Source organism: Leucopleurus acutus (assembly GCF_964270905.1).
Source record: "Leucopleurus acutus genome assembly, chromosome: 2".
NCBI classification, from domain to species: Eukaryota; Metazoa; Chordata; class Mammalia; order Artiodactyla; family Delphinidae; genus Leucopleurus; species Leucopleurus acutus.
Window position 1 is genome coordinate 150,237,943 of NC_139143.1, and position 24,779 is coordinate 150,262,721.

At 41.0% G+C, this 24,779-nt stretch overlaps 2 protein-coding genes across 4 annotated transcripts; both read left to right on the forward strand.

Annotated features, from left to right (window-relative positions):
• The first annotated feature begins 264 nt into the window (after positions 1–264).
• Positions 265–23,252, forward strand: TXNDC12 (thioredoxin domain containing 12). Of its 3 annotated transcripts, XR_014326013.1 has the most exons (8): positions 265–670; positions 10,487–10,547; positions 16,842–16,894; positions 17,694–17,767; positions 19,385–19,454; positions 20,231–20,314; positions 21,724–22,112; positions 22,409–22,494. XR_014326013.1 is itself a non-coding variant. In XM_082833996.1 (7 exons), exons 1-7 carry the CDS (start codon positions 574–576, stop codon positions 22,486–22,488), a joined length of 519 nt encoding a protein of 172 aa, XP_082690122.1. In that variant the 5' UTR covers positions 265–573; the 3' UTR covers positions 22,489–23,252. The 3 variants fall into 3 exon arrangements, 2 of the variants coding, with proteins under 2 accessions (XP_082690122.1, XP_082690121.1); XM_082833996.1 differs by lacking the exon at positions 21,724–22,112 and having other exon boundaries at positions 22,409–23,252; XM_082833995.1 differs by lacking the exons at positions 21,724–22,112; positions 22,409–22,494 and adding an exon at positions 21,515–21,717.
• On the forward strand, positions 12,222–17,752 carry KTI12 (KTI12 chromatin associated homolog). The gene is made up of 3 exons (XM_082833994.1): positions 12,222–13,405; positions 16,842–16,894; positions 17,694–17,752. The coding sequence occupies exon 1, from the start codon at positions 12,263–12,265 to the stop codon at positions 13,325–13,327; it is 1,065 nt and encodes a 354-aa protein (XP_082690120.1). The 5' UTR covers positions 12,222–12,262; the 3' UTR covers positions 13,328–13,405; positions 16,842–16,894; positions 17,694–17,752.
• Positions 23,253–24,779: the final 1,527 nt, after the last annotated feature.

Sequence of the window (24,779 nt, forward strand, 5' to 3'; positions counted from 1 at the left end):
AGGTCTCTTCGAGACTCGAGCAGGAACCTAAGAATGAAATCCGGATGTCTGCCTTTTATTTATTTGCGAAGGGGGAGGGGGGGACCCGAAGCCAATGGGCACCCCGCCCACTGTTGGGTGCTGCTGACTTCACAGATCAATAATTTGCGTAGTGAATATTAAGTTAGCGGTTTTTTGGGGGAGGGGCTAGCCCGCAGGCGGACGCAAGCAACGGATGCAAGCAGCAACGGTTCTCCCGAGCCTCCTCCCCACCCCCCACTATCTCGGCCCATCTTTTCTCTCGGTACTCGGACTGAAAGTCCGGAACCTGGGGAAGCAACTAACGCTCAAAAGCAGCCCCCGCAGCCTTCTTCGTGATCTGCACCTTTAAACTCTCACTCCGTCCCAAACCGGACCCCGGAGGCACCACCCACATCCGTCTAACATCACTTCCTTCAGGGTCAGAAAAAAAAAAAAAAAAAATCTGGGAACAGGAGCGGATGGGCTGAGCAGCACTTGGGAAACCGCGCGGACTTTCTGCTAGGACTCGGGCCCTACGTCTGCTCAACCCCGTGACTCCGCGCACCTACCACCATGGAGCTGCGGCCTCGTCTCGGAGCCACCTGTTTGCTGGGCTTCAGTTTCCTGCTCCTCGTCACCTCTTCTGATGGACATAATGGGCTTGGAAAGGGTCAGACCGCGTTCTTATCTTAATCTTTACTTATCCTGGGCCCCAGCCCGGGACAACCCTCTTCTTGTTCTAACATGATCCCTTTCTCATTTTATCTCTGTGGCCACGCTAGATTTCTTTTTATCCTCTCGAACTGCTCCTGGAATTTGGGGTGAGGAGTAGCGGGTCTGGGGAATGTTGAGATGGGGAAGTTTTACTTGAGGCCTCCCTGAATTCTTGGGTTGGGGTAAGGAATTTCCCTTATGTTAGGAAAAGCATGTTTAAGAGACCAGCATAGTGTCTAGCACTTGGTAGGCCCTCAGGCACCGTTACCTTCCCTCCTGGGAGAAATAGGACCTTTGGGGATCTGTGTATTTAGACCCTTGCCCTGGGTCTGAAGAGTCCCCTCCTCATCTCTTCTTTTAAGAGCTAGGTTACTGCTTCCTTACCTTGGAGCGAACAGCACCTATATCCTAGGGAGGGGTGACTGGCACAAAAGGAAGGGCCAGATGAAGGGTCAAAGGTCTGATGTTAGAAACCGCAATGAAGAGTAGCCCCCCCGCTCGCCGCAACTAGAGAAAGCCCGCACACAGAAACGAAGACCCAATGCAGCCTATATATATATATATATATATATATATATATATATATATATATATATATACACACACATATAAAAGACTCAGTTCATTTTGGGGAAAATGTCTGCCCAACACCCTGGTTGGAATAACCATAGTTATTTGGTGGCAAGCTCAGCTTGCAGCTCAATCATACAAGAGCTTTTTCCCTCAAAACAACCAGGGAACTTTGGCGAACAGTAGAAGGTCACCAACAGTTGTTCTTGGTTCCTTGGTGTGGTTCAGTAGGTGTGTCTGAAGAAACTGAGTTTTTCTGAAGAGTGAGGGGGCAGTGGTTATGAATGGAGAATAAGAGGTGTGACCCCCTACTCCATCCATCCCATTACCTACATCTTTATTGGAACTCAGGGTTTTATGCTTTTTCTAAGTGGTTGTGTGGTAGCATGCATTCCCCTCCCTTTCCTTTTTTTTTTGTAGTGACATTGCTGTATGGAATGTCTCTGCTGCAATCCTGCTGTTGTTAATTGTGTTTTATCCTCCCTATTTGCACATTTATTGGTGGGTGATGAGATTGGGTGGACGTTCAGTGTGCCTGAATGCAGTCAGTCCTTCATTCAGTAAATAATTTTTGATCACCAACCGTATTACAGGCATGGTCCTAGGCACTAGGGATATATCAATGGATAGGACAGACAAGGTTCCGCTCTCACAAAACTTATATTCAATTCAGAGAGACAGAGAGTAGATACATGAACAAATTAATAGGCAAGATAATTTCAGCTAGGGATGAGTTCTAGGAAGAAAATGGAACTGATGGAGTAGAAAGGCTGGGGAAGGATGAGGGAGCTGGCATTACTTGAGCTAGGAAGGTCAGGGGAGACTTCTCTGAGAAGGTGACATGTGGGTTTCCATCTCAACGATGAAACTGCACAGTGAATTCTGTTGAGCCAGAATGTTTTAAGTACTGACAGTCCCATTTTAAAGCAGATTATTGTATATTTAGTGTAAAATTGTACTGAAGGAGACAGAAGAGTATAGTGTTAGGAGTGTGGGTTTAGATTTGAGTTTTAATTTATTCTGCCACTAACCAGCTGAGAGGCCGATGGCAAGTTGCTAAACTTCTCAAAGCTCAGTTCCTCATCTGCAAAAGGGGCAGAATAATAACTACCTGAGACACGCAACAAATAATTTACCCTGGTCCAGTATACTGTGTTAGGTGTAGGCAATACCTTGGAGTCATATATTCAGTATTCCTTGTTAGACATTAAGCTCTGTGTGGTTGTTCCAGTTACCATTGCTGCATTATAAACCACCCCCAAATTCAGTGGTGTAAAGAAATCATTTTATTATGCTCACGATTCTGTGGGCTAGGAATTCAAACAAGGCACAGTGGGGAAGGTATATGTCTTGGATCCAAGTCTGGGGCCTCAGCTGAGCTGGTTACTTCTACGTGTGGTCTGTCTTCATGGGCTAGTGTGGGCCTCCTCACCATATGACAGCTAGATTCCAAGAGTGAGTGCCCTAAGAGAACAAGGTGAAAATGCATGGCATTTTTATCATCTAGCTGTACAAGTCAAATAGCATCACTTCCACTGTACTCTGTGGGCATGTTCAAGGGCAAGGGAAATTAAGCACACCCCCTCCATCCCCCATGGGAGGAATGTTGAGGTCCCATTGTAAAAAGAGCATGTGGAATGGGAGATATTGTTGCAGCCATCTTTGGAAAGTACAGACTGCCCCAGTAAGGTAGGACCATTTCTGTCTTATTATTCGTGCCCAGGAATATTTGTTGAAAGAAAAAATGAATGGTACACATGATCGTTGAGATTCCTGTCTTTTTCAGCTCACAGTCTGAAGACTGTCAGGACAAGTAAGCAGACAATTACATGATACTGTGATATGTACTGTAAGCAGGGAAATAGCAGGTAACTTAGGAGCATATAGAAGGGCAACCTTGGTTGGGGGGGGGGCTGTGTTGTGAGGATTAAACAAAAAAACAAAAGGTATTTAATATGTGTCACAAACTTAGAAAAGTGTTTATTTAATGTTTATTATTATATCCTCCCAAAGAAGAATATTGAATTGTTCCTGAAAGGAATTAATAATATTTCAAACTGTTTTTGTTTGTTTGTTTTTATTTTTTTGTATCTTGTGAGTGTGGTTTCTTGGAAAATAGATTACAGCTCACCACCCACCTCCCAAAAAAGTGCTACCTGGAGCAGTGATGAGTAAGATTTCTTCCCAGATGTTTAAGTAGTTTTGACTCTTTCCAGAAGATGGCCTGGTGGTTTGCAGAGAGGAGAGATGGAATGACCCTAGTGTTTTCATTAAGAAGAGGAAGTACTGTGGTGTGGTGTGAGCACTGGATAGAAATCAGGAGGCCTGAGTTTTAATCCTGGTCAGACTCTATAGCCAGCTCTCGTCTTCCCTGGGGATCATTTATTACATGAGAGAGCTGGAACTAGAAATGATTCCTAAGAGTCCTTCCAGCTCTAACATCCTAGAGTTCTAAAATAGTTTTGTTGTTTTCCGTGTGCTAAAAATTTGGAATATGTATCACCTGTGGGGAGGAGTGTAATGATTAACATTTACTGTATATTTGCAGTATTCCAGGAACCGTTCTGTGCATTTTTCTTGTATTGACTGGTTTAATCCTCATAATAACCCTCTAAGATAGATAATATATTTTTTTCCTTGTGAAGTTGACATTTTATTAAATAAATATTTTCATTCATTAAGATATTATATTTTCAATATTTTATTACAGTAGTTTTCAAACACATAGCAAAGTTGAAAGAATTTCGCAGTAGACCCCCTTATGTCTACCTCCCAGGTCTACCACTGATGTCTGACTATCCTTGTCCTATCATGTCTCTCTCCACGTAGTCATCTATCCTTGTGTAAATCCATTTTTTTCTTACAGCATAGATAATATTTTTTCATCATTATCCCCATTTCACAGATGAAGAACCTAAAATGGGACACAGGAGTCACATAGCTAGTAAGTGGACCAGCTGAGATACGAATTCCAGAGCTTCTGTTCTCAGCAATATACCACTCCTGCTCAGAATGCAGAAACTCCTTTGAAAACTTTAAAGGAGAAATGAGAAAGTTTTCAGTGGGGGCGGTTCATGTGCTCTCCTGCCTGAAACAGAAATGGATGGCTTTGTCAAGTCTCAAATGCAAATTTGGCACTGACACATATGGAATGTTTACCTTCCATACTGTGAACTATTCACAGTCGCAACAGCCCTATGGGACAAATATTTCTGTTAGTCATATTTTGCATACGGGAAAACAGCAAGTGGCTAAACTAGGTCTGTTTGATGCAGACAGACTTCATTTAGCCACTGTGTTATTCCACCTCTTAGGTACAGTGTTCCCTGTTTCAGAGACTTGGCTGCCAGTTCTGACACTTAACCTTTTGTTTTGTCAGCTGGGAGAGGGTGGATAATACTTTTCTGATGTCCTTAGCTTACACTCGTGAAAACAATTTGAGCATGAAGGGCTTGGGAATTCTGATGTAAATGCTGTGTTTGGAAATTGTCACTTTCCCTTTTTTCCCCCTTTTAAATTAATGTTTTAGGGCAGGAGCTGCTAATATGGGAGCTTTCAGCTCACTCTGCAGATAACTGGAGTAAATAAAGTGTCTGTGCAGGTGATACTTTAGGAAATTGGACTGTCTTCAGATGTTCCACGTTGGCATGGGTGTGAGTGTGGGTGTTATTGGGGAGTAGGTAGCAACACAGTAAGCACTGTACCTTTTCAAGTTGCTTTTGAAGGGAAACATAAGGACCCAGGTTTTCCAGACCTGAAGTCTGTGTTTTCATTCTGCTTTGGTGAAGCCACATTCCTTTATTCCTTTATTCATTTTTATCTTTGCTAGAGAGTCAGTGAAGTATCGTGAGCAAACTACAGACTCTGGAACACCACCACGTAGGTTCTAATCCCAGCTCTGGCACTTACTAGCACTGTAGCCTTGGGCAAGCTATTTAACTTCACCTTCCATATCTGTAAAATGAAGACAATTAAGTTTCTACCTCATAAGTTTACTGTGAGGATTAAATAATACATGTAAAAGCATGAACAACAATGGCTGGCATATAATAAATGGCATATAAGTGTTAGTCATTAATGCTATTATATTATCGTAATTATAACATAGACTAAGCACTCAAAAAATGATGGTGCTGATTATTACTCGTGAAAAATTCCAATGTACTTTTTAATACGAATTTTCAAAGAAATTTTATACACGTAGTGAACTGTTTCAAATTATACCTCTAGACTTACTCGTAGGGATAATGCAGTAGGGCAGCCAGGGGCACTGGAAAAGCATTTTAATTAGGAATCAGACTAAATTCTGGTTGTGGCTTCCTTTGTGGTCTTGGGTAACCTCTTCTGTTTTCCAGGCCTTTGTAATATGAGAGGATTAGACTGATCTCTAAGTTTGTGCTGTCCGATAAAGTAGCACTAGGAATATGTCACTCTTAATTTTTTTTTAATTTTTAAATTAATTAAAATTAAATTAAAAAATTCAGCACCTCTGTTGCATTAGCCATGTTTCAAGTACTCAACAGCTAATAGCTACCATATTGAACAGTGCAGCTATAGAAATTTCCATCACTGGAGAAAGTTCAATTGAACAGCCCTGCCCTAGGCTCTCTCTTAGCAATAACCTCCTATGGCTGTAAGCTTTGTCAGCTAGCTTCTGAGTAGTCCATGTTTATGGAGAAATTTTATTTTGCCTGGTAGTAATCTAGCTTCCCTGACTTTCTTTTGGCTGACATTTGCCTGGGATATATTTTTCAATCATTTTACTTTTGACTTTTACAAGTCCTTCTGTCTTAGGTGTTCTTGTAAACATAGAGGTAGTTTCTTTTTGTTTTTTTTTTAACCAAAATCTGACAAATTCTGTCTTTTAACTTTAACTGGCAAGTTTAGTTCACTTATGTTTGTGGTGATTATTGACAGAGCTGGTCTTATTTCTCTCATCCAATTTCCGTTGCTACTGTTTTTTCTATCCTTATTTGCTCTTTTTTGCCCTTTCATTGGGGGTTGAGTATTTGCTGGTTCTTATCTTGCTTTATCTCCTTTATGAGTTTGGAAGTTGGCACTCTAGTTCTGTTCTTTTAGTGGTTACTTTTGAAATTTTACTCGCATATTTAACAAAATCTAACATTAATATTTTAACCCCCCAATGGTTAGTGGGCCTTAGAACATTTTAACTTCAGTCTCTTCCTCTTTCCTTATAAGCTGTTGTTGTCCAATATTTTAGTTCTCTCTCCTTTTTTAACTCTATAAATTAAGCATTAAATTTTTATACAGATAATATTTAGATTTATCTACATGTTTACCAGTTAATTTGCTCACTGTTCCTTGTATTTAGGCTTTCTTCTGGAATCACTTCTTTCCTGAAACATGCCTTTTATCACTTAGTTTCTCTGGTTTTCTCCCAGAGGACTATTTCCTATTTACTTTTGTGTCTTCAAACCTCCAATACTTCCTCCACAGTCCTTGCTTTCAGCCAGTCACCACGCTTCCTATTTAACAGAAGGTAGAAGGACTCGGAAGAGACCTTTCAAAAATAGTCACCACGAGATTTACCTACCTTCTAGCACCAGTATCCATATATCCTTCCTTTCCTGTCTTTACTGGATGAGCTATCAGGGCTCCTAGCAAAGGCTAATCCCTCTACTTGAGTACTAAATCCCATCTCCTTTCATCTACTCAAGATATTTTCGACTCTCCCTTTTAGTCCTGTATCATCAGTTTTCCTACCTTTATTATATCATTTCTATCAGCTTTCAACATCCTATACTTTCCTCCATATTGAATAAAAACCTTTCATGGACTCACAGCTGCCTCTAGCAATTGCCCCTGTACAGCAAAATTCTTTAAGAGAGTTGTGTGTACTTGTTCTCTAATTCTTCCCCTGGGCTGTCTTGATCTGGCTCTAATCATCTTTTCATCCTCGCTCCTCTATTGAAACTGGTCTTGTCAAGGTCAGCATTATTCTCCACTTGTTAAATCCAGTGGTCATTTCTGATTTAATAGGAGCATTGGTGTCAGTGGATCATCCTTCCTTCTTGAAACATCTTGGAAACACTTGGCTTCTGGGATTGCATGTGCTGCTGGTTTTCTGCTGATCTCACTGGTAGTTCTTTTCCACATCTTTGGCTGGTTCTTCTTTATCTCCCTTAACCTGGGAGTGCTCCAGGTCTCCTGGACTCCCTCTTCATCTACACTCACTCCCATGGTGATCTTATTCAGTCTTAAGCTTTAAATAACATCCGTATGCTGATAATTGTCCCTTGAATTCCGGGCTCAGATATTCAGTTGCTTATTCAGCATCTCTACTTAGATGTCTAGTAAGCATCTCAAAATGAACATTTCCAAATCCAAGCTCTTTAATGTTCCTTTCTAAAACTCACTCCACCTACTCTCTTTCCCATCTCTATTAATGATAACTCCATTCTTCTAGTTGCCCAGGCCAAAAACCTTAGAGTCATTCTTAACTTCTCTCACCCCATATCCAGAACAAAATCCTTTTGCCTTTACCTTCAAAATATGTCCAGAATCTGATAGGATCTACTCCCTCTACCACCACAGTTGGTCCAAACCACTGTCATTGCATGATTGGATTATTGCAATAACCACTTTCCCAGTCTCTTTTGTTTTTGCCTTTCTCTCCTGTATTAGTTTGCTAGGGCTGCAATAACAAAGCACCACAAACTGAGTGGCTTAAACAACAGAAACTTATTGTCTCACAGTTCTGGAGACTAGAAGTTCAAAATCAAGGTATTGGCAGTATCGGTTCTTTCTAAAGGCTGAGGGAAGGGTCTGTGCCAGGCCTGTCTCCTTATAGATGGCTGGGTTCTCTCCCTGTGTGAATATCTGTGTCCACATTTCCCTTTTTTATATGGACACCGTATTGGATTAGGTCTCACCCTGATGACCTCATTTTAACTTGATTACCTCTATAAAGATCCTATTTCCAAATAAGGTCACAATATGAGGTACTGGGGATTAAGACTCCAACATATCATTTTTGGAGGGACACAGTTCAACCCATAGCACTTCCTTTAGTCTGTTTTCATCACAGAAGCTAGAGCAATCATGTTAAAACAAATCACATCATGTTACCATTGATACTTTGCTCAAAACCCACTAAGAGCTTAGTAAAAGCAAGAATCTTTATAGTGGCCTATCAGGCCCTGCATTGTCTACTCCCTCCCTTGCCTCTTTGTCCTTACCTCCTTCTGCTTTGAAGGACAGCATTGTTTAGTGCTTAAAAGTAAGGAGTCTGGACCCTGAGTGCATAGGTTCAGTTTCCAGCTCTGATGCTCATTAGCTGTGTGAACTTGGGAAAGTTACTTAAACTTTGTGCCTTGGTTTTCTCATGTGTAAAATGGTATTAATAAGAGTACCTACCTCTAGGGTTGTTATGAAGATCAATATTGGTATAGTACTTAGAATAGTGCCTGGTATATTAATAGCAAATACTTGTAGCAATTCTCCAGTCTTAGACACTGTTCTAAATTCTTTTTGTTGTTGTTGTTGTTATATTCATTCATTTCTTTTAGTTTTTAGATTCCACATATAAGTGAAAACATACAGTATTTTTTAAAAATTTTTTTTAACATACAGTATTTGTCTTTCTGTGTCTGACTTATTTCACTTAGCATAATACCCTCCAGATCCATCCATGTTGGTGCAAATGGCAAAATTTTATTCTTTTTTATGGCTGAGTAATATTCCATTATATATATATAAAGTATATATTATATGTATATATAATGTTTTTTTCTTTTTGGCCACACTGCGTGCCTTGTGGGATCTTAGTTCTCTGACCAGGGATTGAACCTGGGCCACCATAGTGAAGGTGCTGAGTCCTAATGACTGGGAATTCCCCTGTATATACCACATCTTCTTCATCCATTCATCTGTTGATGGACATTTAGGTTGCTTTCATATCTTGGCTGTTGGTAAATAATGCTGCTATGAACATTGGGATGCATGTATCTTTTTGAATTAGTTTTCGATTTTTTCCAGATATATACTCAGGAGTGGAATTACTGGATCACATAGTAGTTCTATTTTTCATTTTTAAAGGAACCTCCATACTGTTTTCCACAGTGACTGTGCCAATTTACATTCCCACCAACAGTGTGCAAGGGCTCTCTTTTTTCTATATCTTCTCCAACATCTATTATTTGTTGTCTTTTTCAAGATAGCCATTCTGAAAGCTGTGAGGTGATATCTCATTGTGGTTTTGATTTACATTTCCCTAATGACTAGTGATGTTGAGTATTTTTTCATGTGCCTATTGGCCATTTCTATGTCTTCTTTGAAAAAATGTCTATTCAAATCCTCTGCCTATTTTTTAATTGGGTTGTTGGTTTTTTTAATATTGAGCTGTATGAGATGTTTATATATTTTTGGATATTAACCCCTTATAGGTCATATTATTTGCAATTTTTTTTTTCCATTTTGGTAGGTTGTCTTTTTGTTTTGTCAGTGGTTCCCTTTGCTGTGCAAAAGCATTTAAGTTTAATAAGGTCCCATTTGTTCCTTTTTGCTTTCATTTCTTTTGCCTTAGGAGACTGATACAAAAAAATATTGCTACGATTTATGTCAAAGAGTGTTCTACCTATGTTCCCTTCTAGGAGTTTTATGGTTTCAGGTCTTACACTTAGGTCTTTTTTAAATTAATTAATTAATTAATTTTACTTTTGGCTGTGTTGGGTCTTTGCTGCTGCTTGTGGGCTTTCTCTAGTTGCAGTGAGCGGGGGCTACTCTTCGTTGCAGTGTGAGGGCTTCTCATTGTGGTGGCTTCTCTTGTTGCAGAGCACGGGCTCTAGGCATGTGGGCTTCAGTAGTTGTGGCGCATGGGCTTAATTGCTCCATGGCATATGGAATCTTCCCGGACCAGGGCTCGAACCTGTGTCCCCTGCCTTGGCAGGCAGATTCTTGACTACTGCACCACCAGGGAAGTCCATCATTATTTAATTTAATCTCCTTAAAAACTGAATTAGGCGATATTATCTCCATTTTACAGGTATGAAAACTGAGGCTTGAGGTATAGGACTGTCCATGGTCCCATACACCTAGAAAGCAGTGGATTTGGGACTTGAATACCATGCTTTTGACAAAGGAAAGCCTTTTTTTATGAGTATCTTGTGAACATGCCACATTTCTTTCTTGGGTCTTTGCCCTTTGTTCATGTGTGAATGTTTATGAGGCTCTTTTCTTCCAGGTTTTGGAGATCACATTCATTGGAGGACACTAGAAGATGGGAAGAAAGAAGCAGCTGCCAGGTACAAGATATGGTTTTAGGTTACTTATGGTGGTAAAACACTTTCCAGCCATCAACTTAGCATTAATTTCAGGTGAAGGATTATGCCAAGGCAGAGCAATGGCGGGGCTGCCTGATAACAACAAAAATAATAATACTACCTAACATTTATTAAGTGCTTACTATGCACCAGACATTGAATTATGTGAATTAACTCATTTAATTCTCACAACAACTCTTTTGAGGTGGGTACTGTTGTTATCTTCATTTTACAGATGAGAAAACTAAGGCATAGATCAGTTAAATAACTTGCCCAAGATCACACAGCTAGTTAAGTGGTGGAGCCAAGATCTGGACCCAGACACTCTGGCTTCAGAGCCTACACTCAACCAGTAAGCCATACTGCCTAATAGTCTCAAGTTGAATAGTCTTAAGTTCCAAGTAGGTTTAGTCTATTCACAGAAGACTTATACAAAGGAGGAGGAAAAGGCAGAACAGGGGAGGAAAGGCTAAACATCGATCTGAGTGCTTTATATTCATTAATTTATTTAATCCTCACAACCTATGAGGTTGGTTCAGCCTGTGAAATAAGAACCATTGTTATTATTTTACAGGAGAGGAAATTTAGATACACAATGGTTACATAACTTGACAATAGTTTACACAGCTAGTAAGTAAGTAGCAGAGCCAAGACTTGAACATTCTCTACTATACTGTACTGGAGAGATATAAAGATACAATGTATGTGCACTTCCTTTATACACACACATCCTTGCACAGAAATACTCACACTTCTGCACCTACCAAACTGTAGTGCTTGCTTTTGCTAGAACAGATCCTACAGCTTCATGGCTCTGAGCCTCATACCTTCTGCAGGAGTAGGGTTGCCAGATTTAGCAAATAAAAATAAAGCATGCCCAGTTAAATTTGAATTTCAGGTAAACAATAAGTAATTTTAAATATGCCCCAAGTAATATTTGAGACATACTTATTTTAAAAACATTTTTTGTTGATTGTCTGAAATTCAAATTTAACTAGGCATCCTATATTTTATCTGGCATCCTTACCCAGGAGAAAAATTCCTATTAGTTTTTCACGTTCTAAATCAAATGACTATTCCTAGGTAAAGTCTTCGGCAACTTTTGTGGGCATTTTGTTTTTCTCTTCTGTACTTTTACAACCCAACCTACCTCTATCCGTTAGAGTGTATGTTATTCTGCCTGTAGGTGCCTGACTTTTCCCATTCAGACCCTTGCTTTGTCGGGGTACTGTTTTATGTTCATCTCTGAATTCCCAACCATGAAGATATTGAATGATTGAAATGGTTATTGAATAAACAGTTACTGAATGTTATTGGCTGTAAGGAATGAAGGGGAACTAGTATTTGTGAATTGTCTTCCATTTGCTAAATATAGTGCTGATTGTTTTGCAATATTTAATGTTCTTTAAGGCTCCATTATAAATTGATGGACATAGTCTTTGGCCGCCAGGAGATCACATTCTCCTGAGACGTATAACATTTGACAGAAATAGCCGATGCCGTTCTAAGCTCCATCTCCTTTCGGAGAGAGTAGGATCTGGCTCTCGTTGGTCTAGAACTCCTGTTTCCATAGCAACAGAGGTCCTGTAAGAGTCAAGGGAGGCAGGAAGTGTGGCTTGCATTTCCGGTTTGCGTCGGAGCAGCCGGCAACCCGGAAGTTGACGCTGCGCGGTTGCACATGGCCGCGCCCTGGGAGGATGCCGCTGGTGGTGTTTTGCGGGCTGCCGTACAGCGGCAAGAGCCGGCGCGCGGAGGAGCTCCGCGTGGCACTGGCGGCCGAGGGCCGCGTGGTGTACGTGGTGGACGACGCGGAGGTGCTGGGCGCGGAGGACGCGACAGTGTACGGCGATTCGGCCCGTGAGAAGGCCTTGCGTGGGGCCCTGCGAGCGGCCGTGGAGCGGCGCCTGAGTCGCCACGAAGTGGTCATCCTCGACTCGCTTAATTACATCAAGGGCTTCCGCTACGAGCTGTACTGCCTGGCGCGGGCGGCGCGCACTCCGCTCTGCCTGGTCTACTGCGTAAGGGCAGGCGGTCTGAGCGGGGGACCGCGGGTGGCGGGCGCGGATGAGAGTCCGAGCCGCAATGTCAGTGTGAGTTGGAGGCCGCGAGCTGAGGAGGGAGGGAGACCTCTGGCGGCGGGCACCGGTGTCCTCGGGGAACCGCAGGCAGTGGACTCTGTAGTAAATGGGAGAGCCCAGGCAGAAGTACCTAAGGAACTGGAGCGGGAGGAAACCAGGACGCCAGATTTTCCAGCTCTTGTGACTTCGGAATTCGAGAAATCTGCAGAGCATGTGACCGGTGCCTTTTACCCTCCCGAACTTCTGGAGGCCCTAGCGCTGCGCTTCGAAGCTCCCGACTCTCGGAACCGCTGGGACAGGCCCCTGTTCACCTTGGTGGGCTTAGAGGAGCCGTTGCCTCTGTCAGAGATCAGAGCTGCCTTGTTTGAGAACCGGGCTCCTCCACCCCATCAGTCTACACAGTCACAGCCACTTGCCTCCAGCACCTTTCTGCACCAATTGGACCAGGTCACCAGCCAGGTGTTGGCAGGACTGATGGAAGCTCAGAAGAGCGCAGTCCCTGGAGACTTGCTTAAGCTTTCTGGCACCACAGAGCACCTGCGGTTTACCCGGCCTTTGACCATGGCAGAACTGAGTCGCCTCCGTCGCCAGTTTATTTCCTACACCAAAATGCATCCCAACAATGAGAACCTGCCTCAACTGGCCAACATGTTTCTGCAGTATCTGAGCCAGAGCCTGCACTAACCAGAGCTGGTGGGGGAAAGTCATGGCTCCTTGTCTAACTACTGCACTCTCTGTTTCTGTGGGAAGAATAATCTGAAGGTCTGCAGAATATATTGATGCGTGGAAATAGAGCTATTGTGACCGATTCACTCGTACGTTTCTGAATGCCTCTGTGCCAGGCCTTGAGTTTACAGCATAAATTGAGACTAGAAAGAATGGAGAACTAGCTTGGAGGAGCTTGGCAAGTTTCTCTAGAGGACAGAGCTCTGGTGGACAGGGTTTACTTAGATTGGGTTCTACTTGGGATATCACATACCATTGATTTCCCCCATCTGAATTGTGGGAAAGCAGACTGGATGGATGAATTGTTTTAAAATAATTGTGAACAGAACTGAAGATGACATAGTTTTGCATCTGTACTGGCCCTTTTTTCATACCACAGTTTTTTGAGTACTGTGCCTACTTTTTGCTAGTCTCTGTCCTGGGGCCTGGGATCACAGACAGATCCACTGGTTTCTGTCCTTGGGAAGCTTTGGTTCTAATGGTGAAAGACAAAACCACTAGATTGTTTCATTTAATAAAATCTTTTAGATGAAGGCAGTGTGCTGGCATCTCTTTTGCTTTATGTTCTTCATGTAATTTACTTAATGTAACATTTTAGATACACAGGTATCCCTGTTATGCCTTTGATCAAACATACTTTCATAGTGCTGGGTGAGAGTCTCGATGCTTTGGTCTTAACCTAGGGTGACTGTTACGACAACTCCCATAACTGGGTGCTTCATTCTGTTTTTCAAGACAAATAGCACTTTAAGCTTGTCTTTCATTTTTTTCATTGATTTCAGTAAACAAATGGTAGGTACCTACCTTACCAGTGCTTGTGTTTTTCAAAGATGTATTAGATAGTCTTTGCCCTTGAGAAGTTAGTAGTTTAGACAAGTAAACAGGTGATTAGAGGATAAAAAGGACTGGCGGTTAGAATGCTTTGCGATCCCAGAGGAGGAATTGGACTAACTAGCTGTTGAGAGGTGGTGGTTTTGGCAAGGCTTCACAGAGGTGTTTACATTTGGACTGTCACTCTAGAGCAAGGGTCAGGAAAGGGTCAAACAGTAAATATTTTAGGCTGTGAGGGCCATAGGGTCTCTGTTGCAGCTTATCAACTGTGCCATGGTAGCACAAAAGCAGCCATAGACAATAAGTATACAAATAAGTGTGAATGTGTTTTAATAAAACCAGTTACACTGAAATATGAATTATATTTAATTTTAATATATCACAAGGTACTATACTTCAGATTTGTTTTTCAAACATTTAAAAATGTTAAAAAAAACCATGTTTGTATATGTTTGTATATAATTACCGTACAGAAGCAGGCAGTGGGCTGGATTAGGCCTGCAGACTAGTTTGCTTACCTCTGCTCTAGAAGGATGAATAGGAGTTTGCTTGAGAGAAAAGAGAAAGCAAGACATTCTAAACTGTTCTGTAAGTACACCGTGCTGTTAAAAGGATGGGCTGCCTTGGTTGGTGATTATTTCTTGCTTATCAGGTTATCTGGACTACCTTTTGTTTCTGATATATGAGACTGGATTCTTGCATGAAATGGAGGTTTGGACTAGGCAGCATCTAAGGCCTCTTCCATTTTCATTCTCAAATTCCAAGTTAGTTGATTATCAGTTGATTGGGTTTAAACCCATGGATTCTGGATTGCTGTTCTAAATTGAAGTAGACATAGTGGTCAGAAAGAATATTGATTCTGGAGTCAGACTTACAAGTTAACTTCTAAAGTGGCAGAACCTAGAATTTATGTGGCCAAATGTTTAATTTCTTGGAAGTCTCAGTTTTCTCATTTCTATTATGAGACCATTACCTTAGGATTGTTGTGAGGATTTTTATATATATATATAAATTTATTTATTTATTTTTGGCTGCGTAGGGTCTTTGTTGATACGTGCGGGCTTTCTCTAGTTGCGGTGAGCGGAGGCTACTCTTTGTTGCCGTGCACGGGCTTCTCATTGTGGTGGCTTCTCTTATCGTGGAGCACAGGCTCTAGGTGCATGGGCTTCGGTAGTTGTGGCACGCAGGCTCAGTAGTTGTGGCTTGCGGGCTCTAGAGTGCAGGCTCAGTAGTTGTGACACACAGGCTTAGTTTCTCCACAGCATGTGGAATCTTCCCGGACCAGGGCTCGAACCCATGTCCCTGCATTGGCAGGCAGATTCTTAACCACTGTGCCATCAGGGAAGCCCTGTTGTGAGAATTTAAATGAGATAATGTGTGTAAAGCACATACAACAATGTCGTATAATAAATATTTAGCACATTTGGCTATTATTATTATGGCTATGTAGATCACACTTCTTACCTAACCTTGTCCTGCTCATTTAGTTTATAAGCTTTTACAAGTATTAGAGGCACCATTCTGTCCCAGATTTGTAGTAGGCCTATGATGAGATAGCTGACTAATTCTTTTGACACTTACTAAATTAATTTATATATATTTAGAATAGTACCTGGTACACAGTAAATGCTGTATAAGTTTTTGCTACCAGTAATATTATTCTCTATATTAGGCGTAGGAAGTATAGAGGCAGCTAAGAGTTCCTTCCTTAAGAAGCTCTAAGTAAATAAAAAGATACAGTTCAATGTGGTAAATAAAAGATACAGTTCAATGTGTTAAATGCTGTGATAGTATTGAACAGCATGTGGTGATGTGGTGATATGGGGGTTGGATGATGGAGAAAGCCAACGTCTGATTACATAGGACCCTTCTACAAGTCGGCATTTGAGCCTTGAGAGCGTAAGAGCTTCAGCTGGCCAAGACTGATTCAGGTGGAATATGTTGCTTATTATGTTATGAAAGAAAAAGCTTTTTCCTCCCTGATTATAAAAATTACATTTAATTGGGAATTCCCTCGTGGTCCAGTGGTTAGGACTTGGTGCTTTCCCTGTCGCTGCTCAGGTTCAATCTCTGGTTGGAAAACTAAGATCTCACAAGCCACATGGTGTGGCAAAACAAACAAACAAACAAAAAAACACTTAATTGTAGAAAAATTGGGAAATACAGGAAAAGTATAGTAAAACCCACAATCCCATTATCCAGAGATAACCTCTATTATGTTTTGGAACATTTCCTTTTAGACTCTTTTCTACATATTTGTATAATTAAAACTAAACTATAGATAATAATTTTATATTCTAGCCTTTAACAGTGTACTAGTGAAAAATTTTATTAACGTTTCAGTGGTTATATAACCATAACATTTAGAAATGCTGTAATTTGTTGTTTTCTTCTACAGTCTTTTTTCCCTAGCTTTAAAGCCCAAATTTGCAGAATTTACTGGAATGTCAGAACTTAGCAATAATTTTGTTGTAATAGTCCACTATTATTGAATAGATTGTCTTAAAATTTTTCTTATTGAAATTATACTACATGAACATCCTTGTACATTAATCTTTGTCTTCATTGGTTGGTCATTTTATTAGAATATATTTCAAGAAGTGGAATTACTAGATTATAATTTCTTCATTTTGTTTTTAAGTGGATTACCCCTGATGGTGATTATCCATAAGTCCTGGTGTGGAGCTTGCAAAGGTAGGTGCAAATGATCAGACCTCAGATGTGTTCTCAAATATTAATGTTTAAAATATATTAACACTGACTTTGGCTCAGCACTGCTTATTGCTTGAAGGAATACCGAAGAAATTTATGGTATAGATTGCCTGCCCTCAAGAAATTTGCAGTTGTATTTGCAAGGGGTTGGAGGGTGAGGCAATTAAGATATGGTTATGTAGAATATGGGATCAGGTGCTACAATAGTTGTATGGACAGTTGTATGTAACAGAGAGAGACATGAGGAGTGGTCTTACTGGAGGAGGTGGGAACCAAATTAGAGCCCAGGTTTTCTTACTTTGTAGCCTGTGTTCTTTCTGGTATACCAGCCTGCCACTTCCCAGTCAGATTCCTCCTTTTGTTTGGTATGCTACACTTAATAAAATCATGTAGGAAAAAGAGTATAAAATTAGTGTAAATTGCTAGTTTAATAATATATATACATAAGTGGTAGAGTATTGTTACTCTATTGTCTTTATTACATCTATTCTTAAATAGATGTTATTGAAATACGTAAAAAAGCCAATAGTAATAATTTTTTTGTCAGTATGCCGTTATCTATATTTTATAAATTAGATGAAAGCTTAAGAGAAATAAAGTCAGCCACTTAAGTTACATAACTATGCAAGTAAATGGCAGAAGCAGGACCAGAATTCAAGTGTCCTAATTTCTGGGTCTTAAGATTAGCAAAAGGGTCAGTTATATGAATCATCTCAGCAAATTAGGGTTTGGGTATGACAATGATGTTTTCTTCTGTTCCAAAATCTTTTCTTCCCCCTAGCTTTAAAGCCCAAATTTGCAGAATCTACAGAAATTTCAGAACTTTCCCATAATTTTGTTATGGTAAATCTTGAGGTAAGACTTCCAGAGTTTCTCCTTTGTGCTATGATTTTAAGTCTTTACTGTTTTAGAGTTAGCCTCATTGATGGTATAAAATCTTACTCAGCAGAGCTGTCTTCTTGTCTGTATGTGTTTTTCTCTTGAACTCTAATACTAAGTCTTGCATCAGATATGGTAGAATGCTATCGAGCCCCCATTTGTGGGAGGAAGTAAGAGAAGAAAGATTGGATAAGATGACTAAATTTTAAGGTCCCTTCACTTTTAGCTTATGATTATGACATGTTTTTACATCTTTGTATAACTGAACTAAAGATGTGGTCACATGTGTAGGCCACAATTCCCTGCAAAATATGATTCAGTTGAAACCCTACTCTGTGCTGGGCTTATATGTAGAGCTTCTTCTTATTTCATTAGATATCCTTTATGTATTTCACATTGACCAGAGGTGTTGGAATCCCAAGTCAGAATATCAGATCTTAGAGTTAGAAGGGATTGTTAGGCCATTGATGCTATCCCTGTTTTACAGATTGAACATCTTAGGCCTGAAGGAGTTAGGTTAGTCAAGGTCATAGAGCCTAATAGGTGATAAGAATAGGTACTGTGACCTAGCTGTGCTGCCTTTTAGGCTGTACTCTTCCAATGTGGGATGCTCGGATGCTCTGTGATGATACTCCTAGCCCTGTTTCTATAAAATGATGTTTATTTAAACATAGGACTGGAAATCTTCTGAACACATTACCAGTTAATGTTGAGGTAGCTAAGGGATTGCTTATAAAGCTAGTGGATAGCCTGAACGCTGACACACCTCACTGAAGGCAAAGTTATATTAACTATTTGATATAACTTCTGAAATGGGAATCACACCGTAAACGACAAAATTACTGTTGATTTCTATGCATCTAAACGCCTCACCACTTTCTGTGATGAGTTAGAATCACCACTCACAGGAAACAGAAATGTGTTCGGTGAGCATTCTCCAACTTGAGAGATTTCTTAAAAAGAAAGCTAACTGTGTGGTCATGTCTCCTGGGAGAAGTGTAACTTCACAATTGTACTAAAATGTCAGTCTCATCAATTCATGCCTTCAAGAAAAACTGTGCAAGTCAGTGATGTAGGTACTGAGAATCAGCAGTGAACAAAACAGACAAAATTCTTTGCTGTCATTAAGTTACATATGAGGAATTGAATATGGGGAGGCAGACAAATAAGTATGTCACATAGTGGTAAATGCTATGGCTAAAAATGAAGAATGGTGGGGATAGTTTGCAATTTTAATTAGGTAGTTAGAAAACAAGGTGACATTTGAGCAAAGATTTGAAGCAGAAAAGGGAGTGAGTCATGTGGATGAAGGGGGAAGTGTGTCCAGGAGGAGTGTAAGAGCAAATACAAAAGCCTGAGTGGGGAGCATGCCCGGCTTGTTTAATGACAGCAATAGCAGGCAACTTAGTGTGGTTGGAAAAGACTGAACAAGGGGTAGGGCGTGATGTTAGAGAAGTGCCCAGGTGGCAGGTGAAGTAGGGCCTCTTAGGCCACTGCAAGGACTTAAGGTTTTACCCTGAGTGGGAGGGGAAGCCACTGAAAGGCTTTGAGGAGAGAGGGAACATGATCTGACTTAAGGTTTATACTTAACAGGATGAAGAAGAACCCAAAGATGAAGATTTCAGCCCTGATGGGGGTTATATTCCACGAATCCTGTTCCTGGGTAAGGTGAAAGGTCTTAATCTGGGGATCTGTGATGCAGAAGGAGAGAGAAATGAATCAAGGCACTGACTCCACCTAGTGAAATTTTATTGGGATGGCTAAAAACAAAAACAAAAACCAGTTTCAAGAGAGAATGGGGAGTTCCGAATGCCAGAACCTCGGATCTGAAGGAAAACTTTCCCCATTAACTACGTGCTTTTGTAAAAAACAAAACAAAACCCCAAAACTAACTGCTTTTGTGAGCAGTGGGAGAGTAGTGATCATTCATTTATCCATTTAGCAATCATTTGTGCATCAGCCATATGTCAAGCACTGCTAGGCACTACAGGGACTGAGATAAGCCACAGTTCCCACCCTTGACCCTGTAGTGAGGTTGAAGCAATGGGATTCTATAACAAGAAAAATGTATTTCCACAAACAATTTTATAAAAGACATTTAATGACTACCTAATCTTTGCTCAGCATTCTGCTAGATTCTATGGGGGAAACAAATAAAAATATAGATCCCACCATTATCAAACAGAAAAGAAACATGCCAGTAAGAGGGACCAGCATATACCAAGGCATGGTGGGGAGTGAGGGTAGGGGTGGGTTGTGTTCAGGGAATTACAAGGAATTCATTGTGATTGCAACAAAAAACAAGGGGTAAGGTGGTGAGATAATGGGCTGCAAAGATGGGCAGGTCTCGTTTTCCAGAAGGCCTAATGTACCATGTGGTGCTTAAAGTACCTCTCTGTTGTAACTATTGCAATCCCTCTGCCATTTTGTCTACAATAGATCCCAGTGGCAAGGTGCGTCCTGAAATCATCAATGAGAATGGAAACCCCAGCTACAAGTATTTCTACACCAGTGCTGAGCAAGGTATGGTTATGTTGAGAGAGAAGAGGGAGGGTTGCTGCTAGGTTTCAGTAGGATGAACCACATGCAAGGTCTGTGATGGGAAACTAATTCAACATGTTAGCCGAGCATCTGCTGCATGACTAGCTTTTGGCTAGATGCTGTGTAGAATATAGGAGAAAGATAAGACTGAGCCCCTTCCCTAGCTTTTTATAATCCAGATGGGAGCTAACTGACCCACAGGAAACTGTTAAGAACTGAAGGTCCCAGAAATAGTCACTTGCCCGTGGACCCACAGTTAAAAAGTCACAGAGCCAGGATTTCAGTCCAGAACTTAGTTTTTTTCCACTGCACTAATGCTATTCTTGTGAGAATTCAAAGAAGGGGAATGCTAACTGTTAGCTGATCTAGTCTGAAAGGTTTCATAGATAGTAAACTTTAACTGGATCTAGATGGATACGGATAAGAATTTGTCTCTATGGACACATATGAAGAGGGCATTTCAAGTTACAGAAGCAAGGGGTGTGTGTGTGTAGGGGGGAGTATAGCCCAACATGGAGAGGGCGTGAGGCATGCTGGAGGGAATGATGACTGGGTTGAGTCCTAGCCAGCAGAGGAATGCGGAAAGCATCATTCGAGGCAGAGGGAACAGCGTCAGCACAAACATGTGAGGGAAGATTGAAATCATAAGTCAGTCATGCTTTTTTGTTCTCTTATCCTTGAGCACAGTCATTCTAGAGGGAGAGGTTGGAGTTCATGCCACGTAATGTCCCTGTTTTCCTTCTGAATTTCTCCCTGCCATCTGTAAAAGAGGGTTGTTTGCTAAGTTGCCATGTGTCTCCCATTGCCATGCTGCCAGGTTGTTGATCACTTTATGTTCTGAGTCCTCGGAACTCTAATTTCTCAGGATAGGGAGAGGAAGGAGATCTGCAGAGGTTATCCTCTCCTTTCCATGGGTAAGGAGAATGTCATCTTTCCTACCCAAATGCCGATCACTGGAGGTTGGTGTTACAGGGAAATTTTCCACATGGAGAAAGGTAGCTGAACTTTAGGTTCCCAACTTTTTTTTTTTTTTTTGGCTGTGAGGCTTGTGGGATCTTAGTTCCCCGACCAGGGATTGAACCCAGGCCCACGGCAGTGAAAGCACCTAGTCCTAACCACTGGACCACCAGGGAATTCCCATAGGTCCCCAACTCTTGACCCTGAAATTCACCTTCCTTTTAGAATTTCATGAAGTTACCACTTCCATCTTGACACCAGCATCATCCTTTAACACATTAGTCCAAATGTGGACACAGAACCCTTTGCCTGAATTCTCCGTGGCTCAGCTGACATGAAACTGGAATATTCAAACCTGGCTTTACTAAAGGCTTGGGCAAAACAAAAGGGATGTAACAAACCATACTACCTGGTTTGCTTTCTGAGATCCACAGACTCTGGCTCAGCCTAACAACTGGCCTGCCATTGTATGGGGAGCCTGTACCAAAACAGCTGCCCTCCTTGATGCCCAAGATAGATGAGAAGTTTCATCTTCCGTCTGCCCAGGGCCTGCCTTCCAGGTTTCTTCTGTGCCTGAGAACTTGACTTCTTCCATACGTAATTGATACTAGATATGACGACCTCTTTCAGTGAAGACCATCCTCCCTCCATGTACACACACACACTCATATACCAGTGTAAACTGTAACCTCCACAGGATATGAAATAAATGCAGCGATCCTCCAGAAGAGATGATGGGGATGGTAGGAAGATGTTTTCTTTTCCCTTAGTGTCAAGTGAATATCTACAGCCTGTGACAGGGGTTCAACTCTAATCCTGGAGGGTAAGCCAAAGTAACTACTAACATTTTTTTCAGACTTCATAGTTTATAAAGCACATTTATTATTCATTCTCTCATTTAATTTTTATAATCTGTGTGAAGTAAGTAGCATCACCTTATTTATAGATGAGGAAACAAATTCAAGAGACTTTCCAGGGCTAAAATCCAGAACTAGATCTTGAATCCAGATCCTGTGCTCCTCTTATATTTCTCCTAAAACATAAAAATCTGTATTGGTTGTCACATGTCAAATATTAAAGACGTGCTTCATACTTTTCCCCTCAACTTTTATTTCACAGTTGTTCAGGGGATGAAGGAAGCTCAGGAAAGGCTGACGGGTGATGCCTTCAGAGAGAAACATCTCGAAGATGAGTTGTAACATGAATGTATCCCTCCTTTCATCAAAGTTACTGTTCTAGAAGGAAGGCAGCAGGGAAGGGAATATTGAGGAATCACTCAGAACATTTAAACCTTGTTCCTGCCTCCATGGGAAGGGGCCCTCTCACTGTGGAAGAGTTCTGCTGCCAGAAGCTGGTCTCCATGTTTGTGATCCAGCAGAGTGTGGCAGACTTCCTTCTCCTGTCCCCTCTCACCTAAATGTCTCTGTCATTGAAGGTAAAGAATGACACCTTTTGACACAAAACTTGAGCCATTTGGAGGTTTACTCCTCACACTGCAGTAGTTGAATCGTTCCATTTCCTCCTGCTTTACTCACCTTAGTGGTGAAGAGAGACCAGAAGCATCTTTTTTATAATGTTAAAATTGCAGAAATAGCTTATCATTTAAAACAAGTCCTAAATGTAAATCCGTAATTCTACCCCACCAAGGAGACCAGCCTGTTTCTTCTCTTTCTCTCCTGGGAATAATCTTGGGCTTCTTCCTGAATCCCTTCAACTTCCTTCCTCTTCTCTGGCTTGGCTTCCCTGTTTGCACGCATGCGTGTGCAGGAATGGCTGTGTGCTTTGGACTCAGCCCAGCTGGAAGCATGCTTTCCTCTGTTACTGTTGGAGAAACTCAAACCTTCAAGCCCTAGATGGAGCCATTTTTGTCAAGTCGTCAACTGTATTTTTGTACTGGGGTTAACCAAAAAAAAAATATATATATATATATAAATTGTTCCATTAAACTTTAATAAAACTTTAAAAGGAAATGTGTTTATGGCCTTTTTGTTATTGGAGAATGGAGGGAGGGAGATCATTTAGGAAGAAAACTAACCTTGAGGGCCTAATCTAGGAGCTCTGTCTAGGACTCCTCGTGCACCTGCACCTCCCACATTCTAATAGGCATCAGAGCTCTTCTCTTCTACTTTTTAAATACCTGAATTCCCTCCTTCCTCACTGTCACTCTTGTACAGGGCAGGCCTTTTCTACTTCCTAGACTATTTATTGTTGTAGCCTTGTAACTTGCCTACTTGCCTCCAATATTCTCTCCTGCAATCCATCCTCCTTACTTCCCCCAGAGTGATCTTTCCAAAACACAGATGTGACCATGTCACTCCCCTGCTTAAAGCCTTTCCTGCCACCCTCGAGAAAATAATACTAACATTAGAAAATATTTGGGCCTCAGTATGTGGCAGGCACTCTTCTAAGTGCTTTATGTGTATTATCCCATTTCGTTTGCCTTTAGTCCTAACAGGCCTATGACAAAGGTACTATTATCATTTCCATTTTATACAAGAATTTGAGGTGTACAAGGAAACCAAGGCACAGGATCAAGTCAAGATCTTTACCATGCCTCTTAGGAAGCTTCTTCAACATCATTTGCTCCCATTGTCTTTGCGTTTTGTGTTGTGGTGACACCAGATTGCTTCAAGTTCCCCTGACAACATGCTCTTTCATGCTTTTTTGTCTTTCCTTGGCTTGTTTCCTCTGCCTAAAACTTCTTTTTACTCATTCTTCACATTTTGAGCCACCTCTTGCAGACCTGGCTTTTCTCAGGAGGATAAAATGCCCCTCTCCCCAATACATCTATCTTGGCTCAGCACTACATTCTATTGTAATTACCTGTTTGCACACATGTAGCTGTCATCAGGCAGCCATGCTCTAGGGCAGAGCTATTCCTCTGTCCTGTGTACCAAGGTCTCTAAACAATGTCCTTTCAAGTGAGTTGTCAAGCTCTGTGGTAGGTTCTTTTCATTCATTCTATTTAAATCCCATTAATGGTCCTAATGGATAGGTATTATTAGCCTCATTTTATGGAAAAGGAAACTGGAGAGAGAAGTGGCTTGCCCTCAGTTTCTAGTCTAAATACTGGATTCTAACCACCCCTGTCTTATTCCAAACTCACACTTTTTTCACCACACATTACATTACCTCCTTTATGTTCTAAGGTGTGACTCAGAACAAGAGTTTTCAGTCTGGGGTATGTAAAGACTTTACAAGAAATACATGGACACAAAATCTTTACTGAATTGATATCCAGGTCTTCATTTTCCCAAAAGTGATTTCCCAGGATTCCTCAAAAAATTAAACAATTACCATATGATCCAGCAATTCCACTTCTGGGTATATACCCAAAAGAACTGAATGCAGGGACTTGAATGGACATTTGCACACCTCTGTTTATAGCATTTTTCATGAGTAAAAAAGGTTGAAGCAACTTGGGTCCATCAACAGATGAGTAGATTAACAAAATGAGGTATATACATACAATGCAATGTTATGCAGCCTT

What these genes read in the sequence shown, in the direction of transcription:
- TXNDC12 (XM_082833995.1), top strand. Translation starts at nt 574, where the DNA reads ATGGAGCTGCGGCCTCGTCTCGGAGCCACCTGTTTGCTGGGCTTCAGT. An exon ending in AAGAAAGAAGCAGCTGCCAG is followed by an intron (nt 10,548 to 16,841) that starts GTACAAGATATG and finishes TTTGTTTTTAAG; the next exon opens with TGGATTACCCCTGATGGTGA. An exon ending in CTGGTGTGGAGCTTGCAAAG is followed by an intron (nt 16,895 to 17,693) that starts GTAGGTGCAAAT and finishes TCTTCCCCCTAG; the next exon opens with CTTTAAAGCCCAAATTTGCA.
- KTI12 (XM_082833994.1), top strand. Translation starts at nt 12,263, where the DNA reads ATGCCGCTGGTGGTGTTTTGCGGGCTGCCGTACAGCGGCAAGAGCCGG.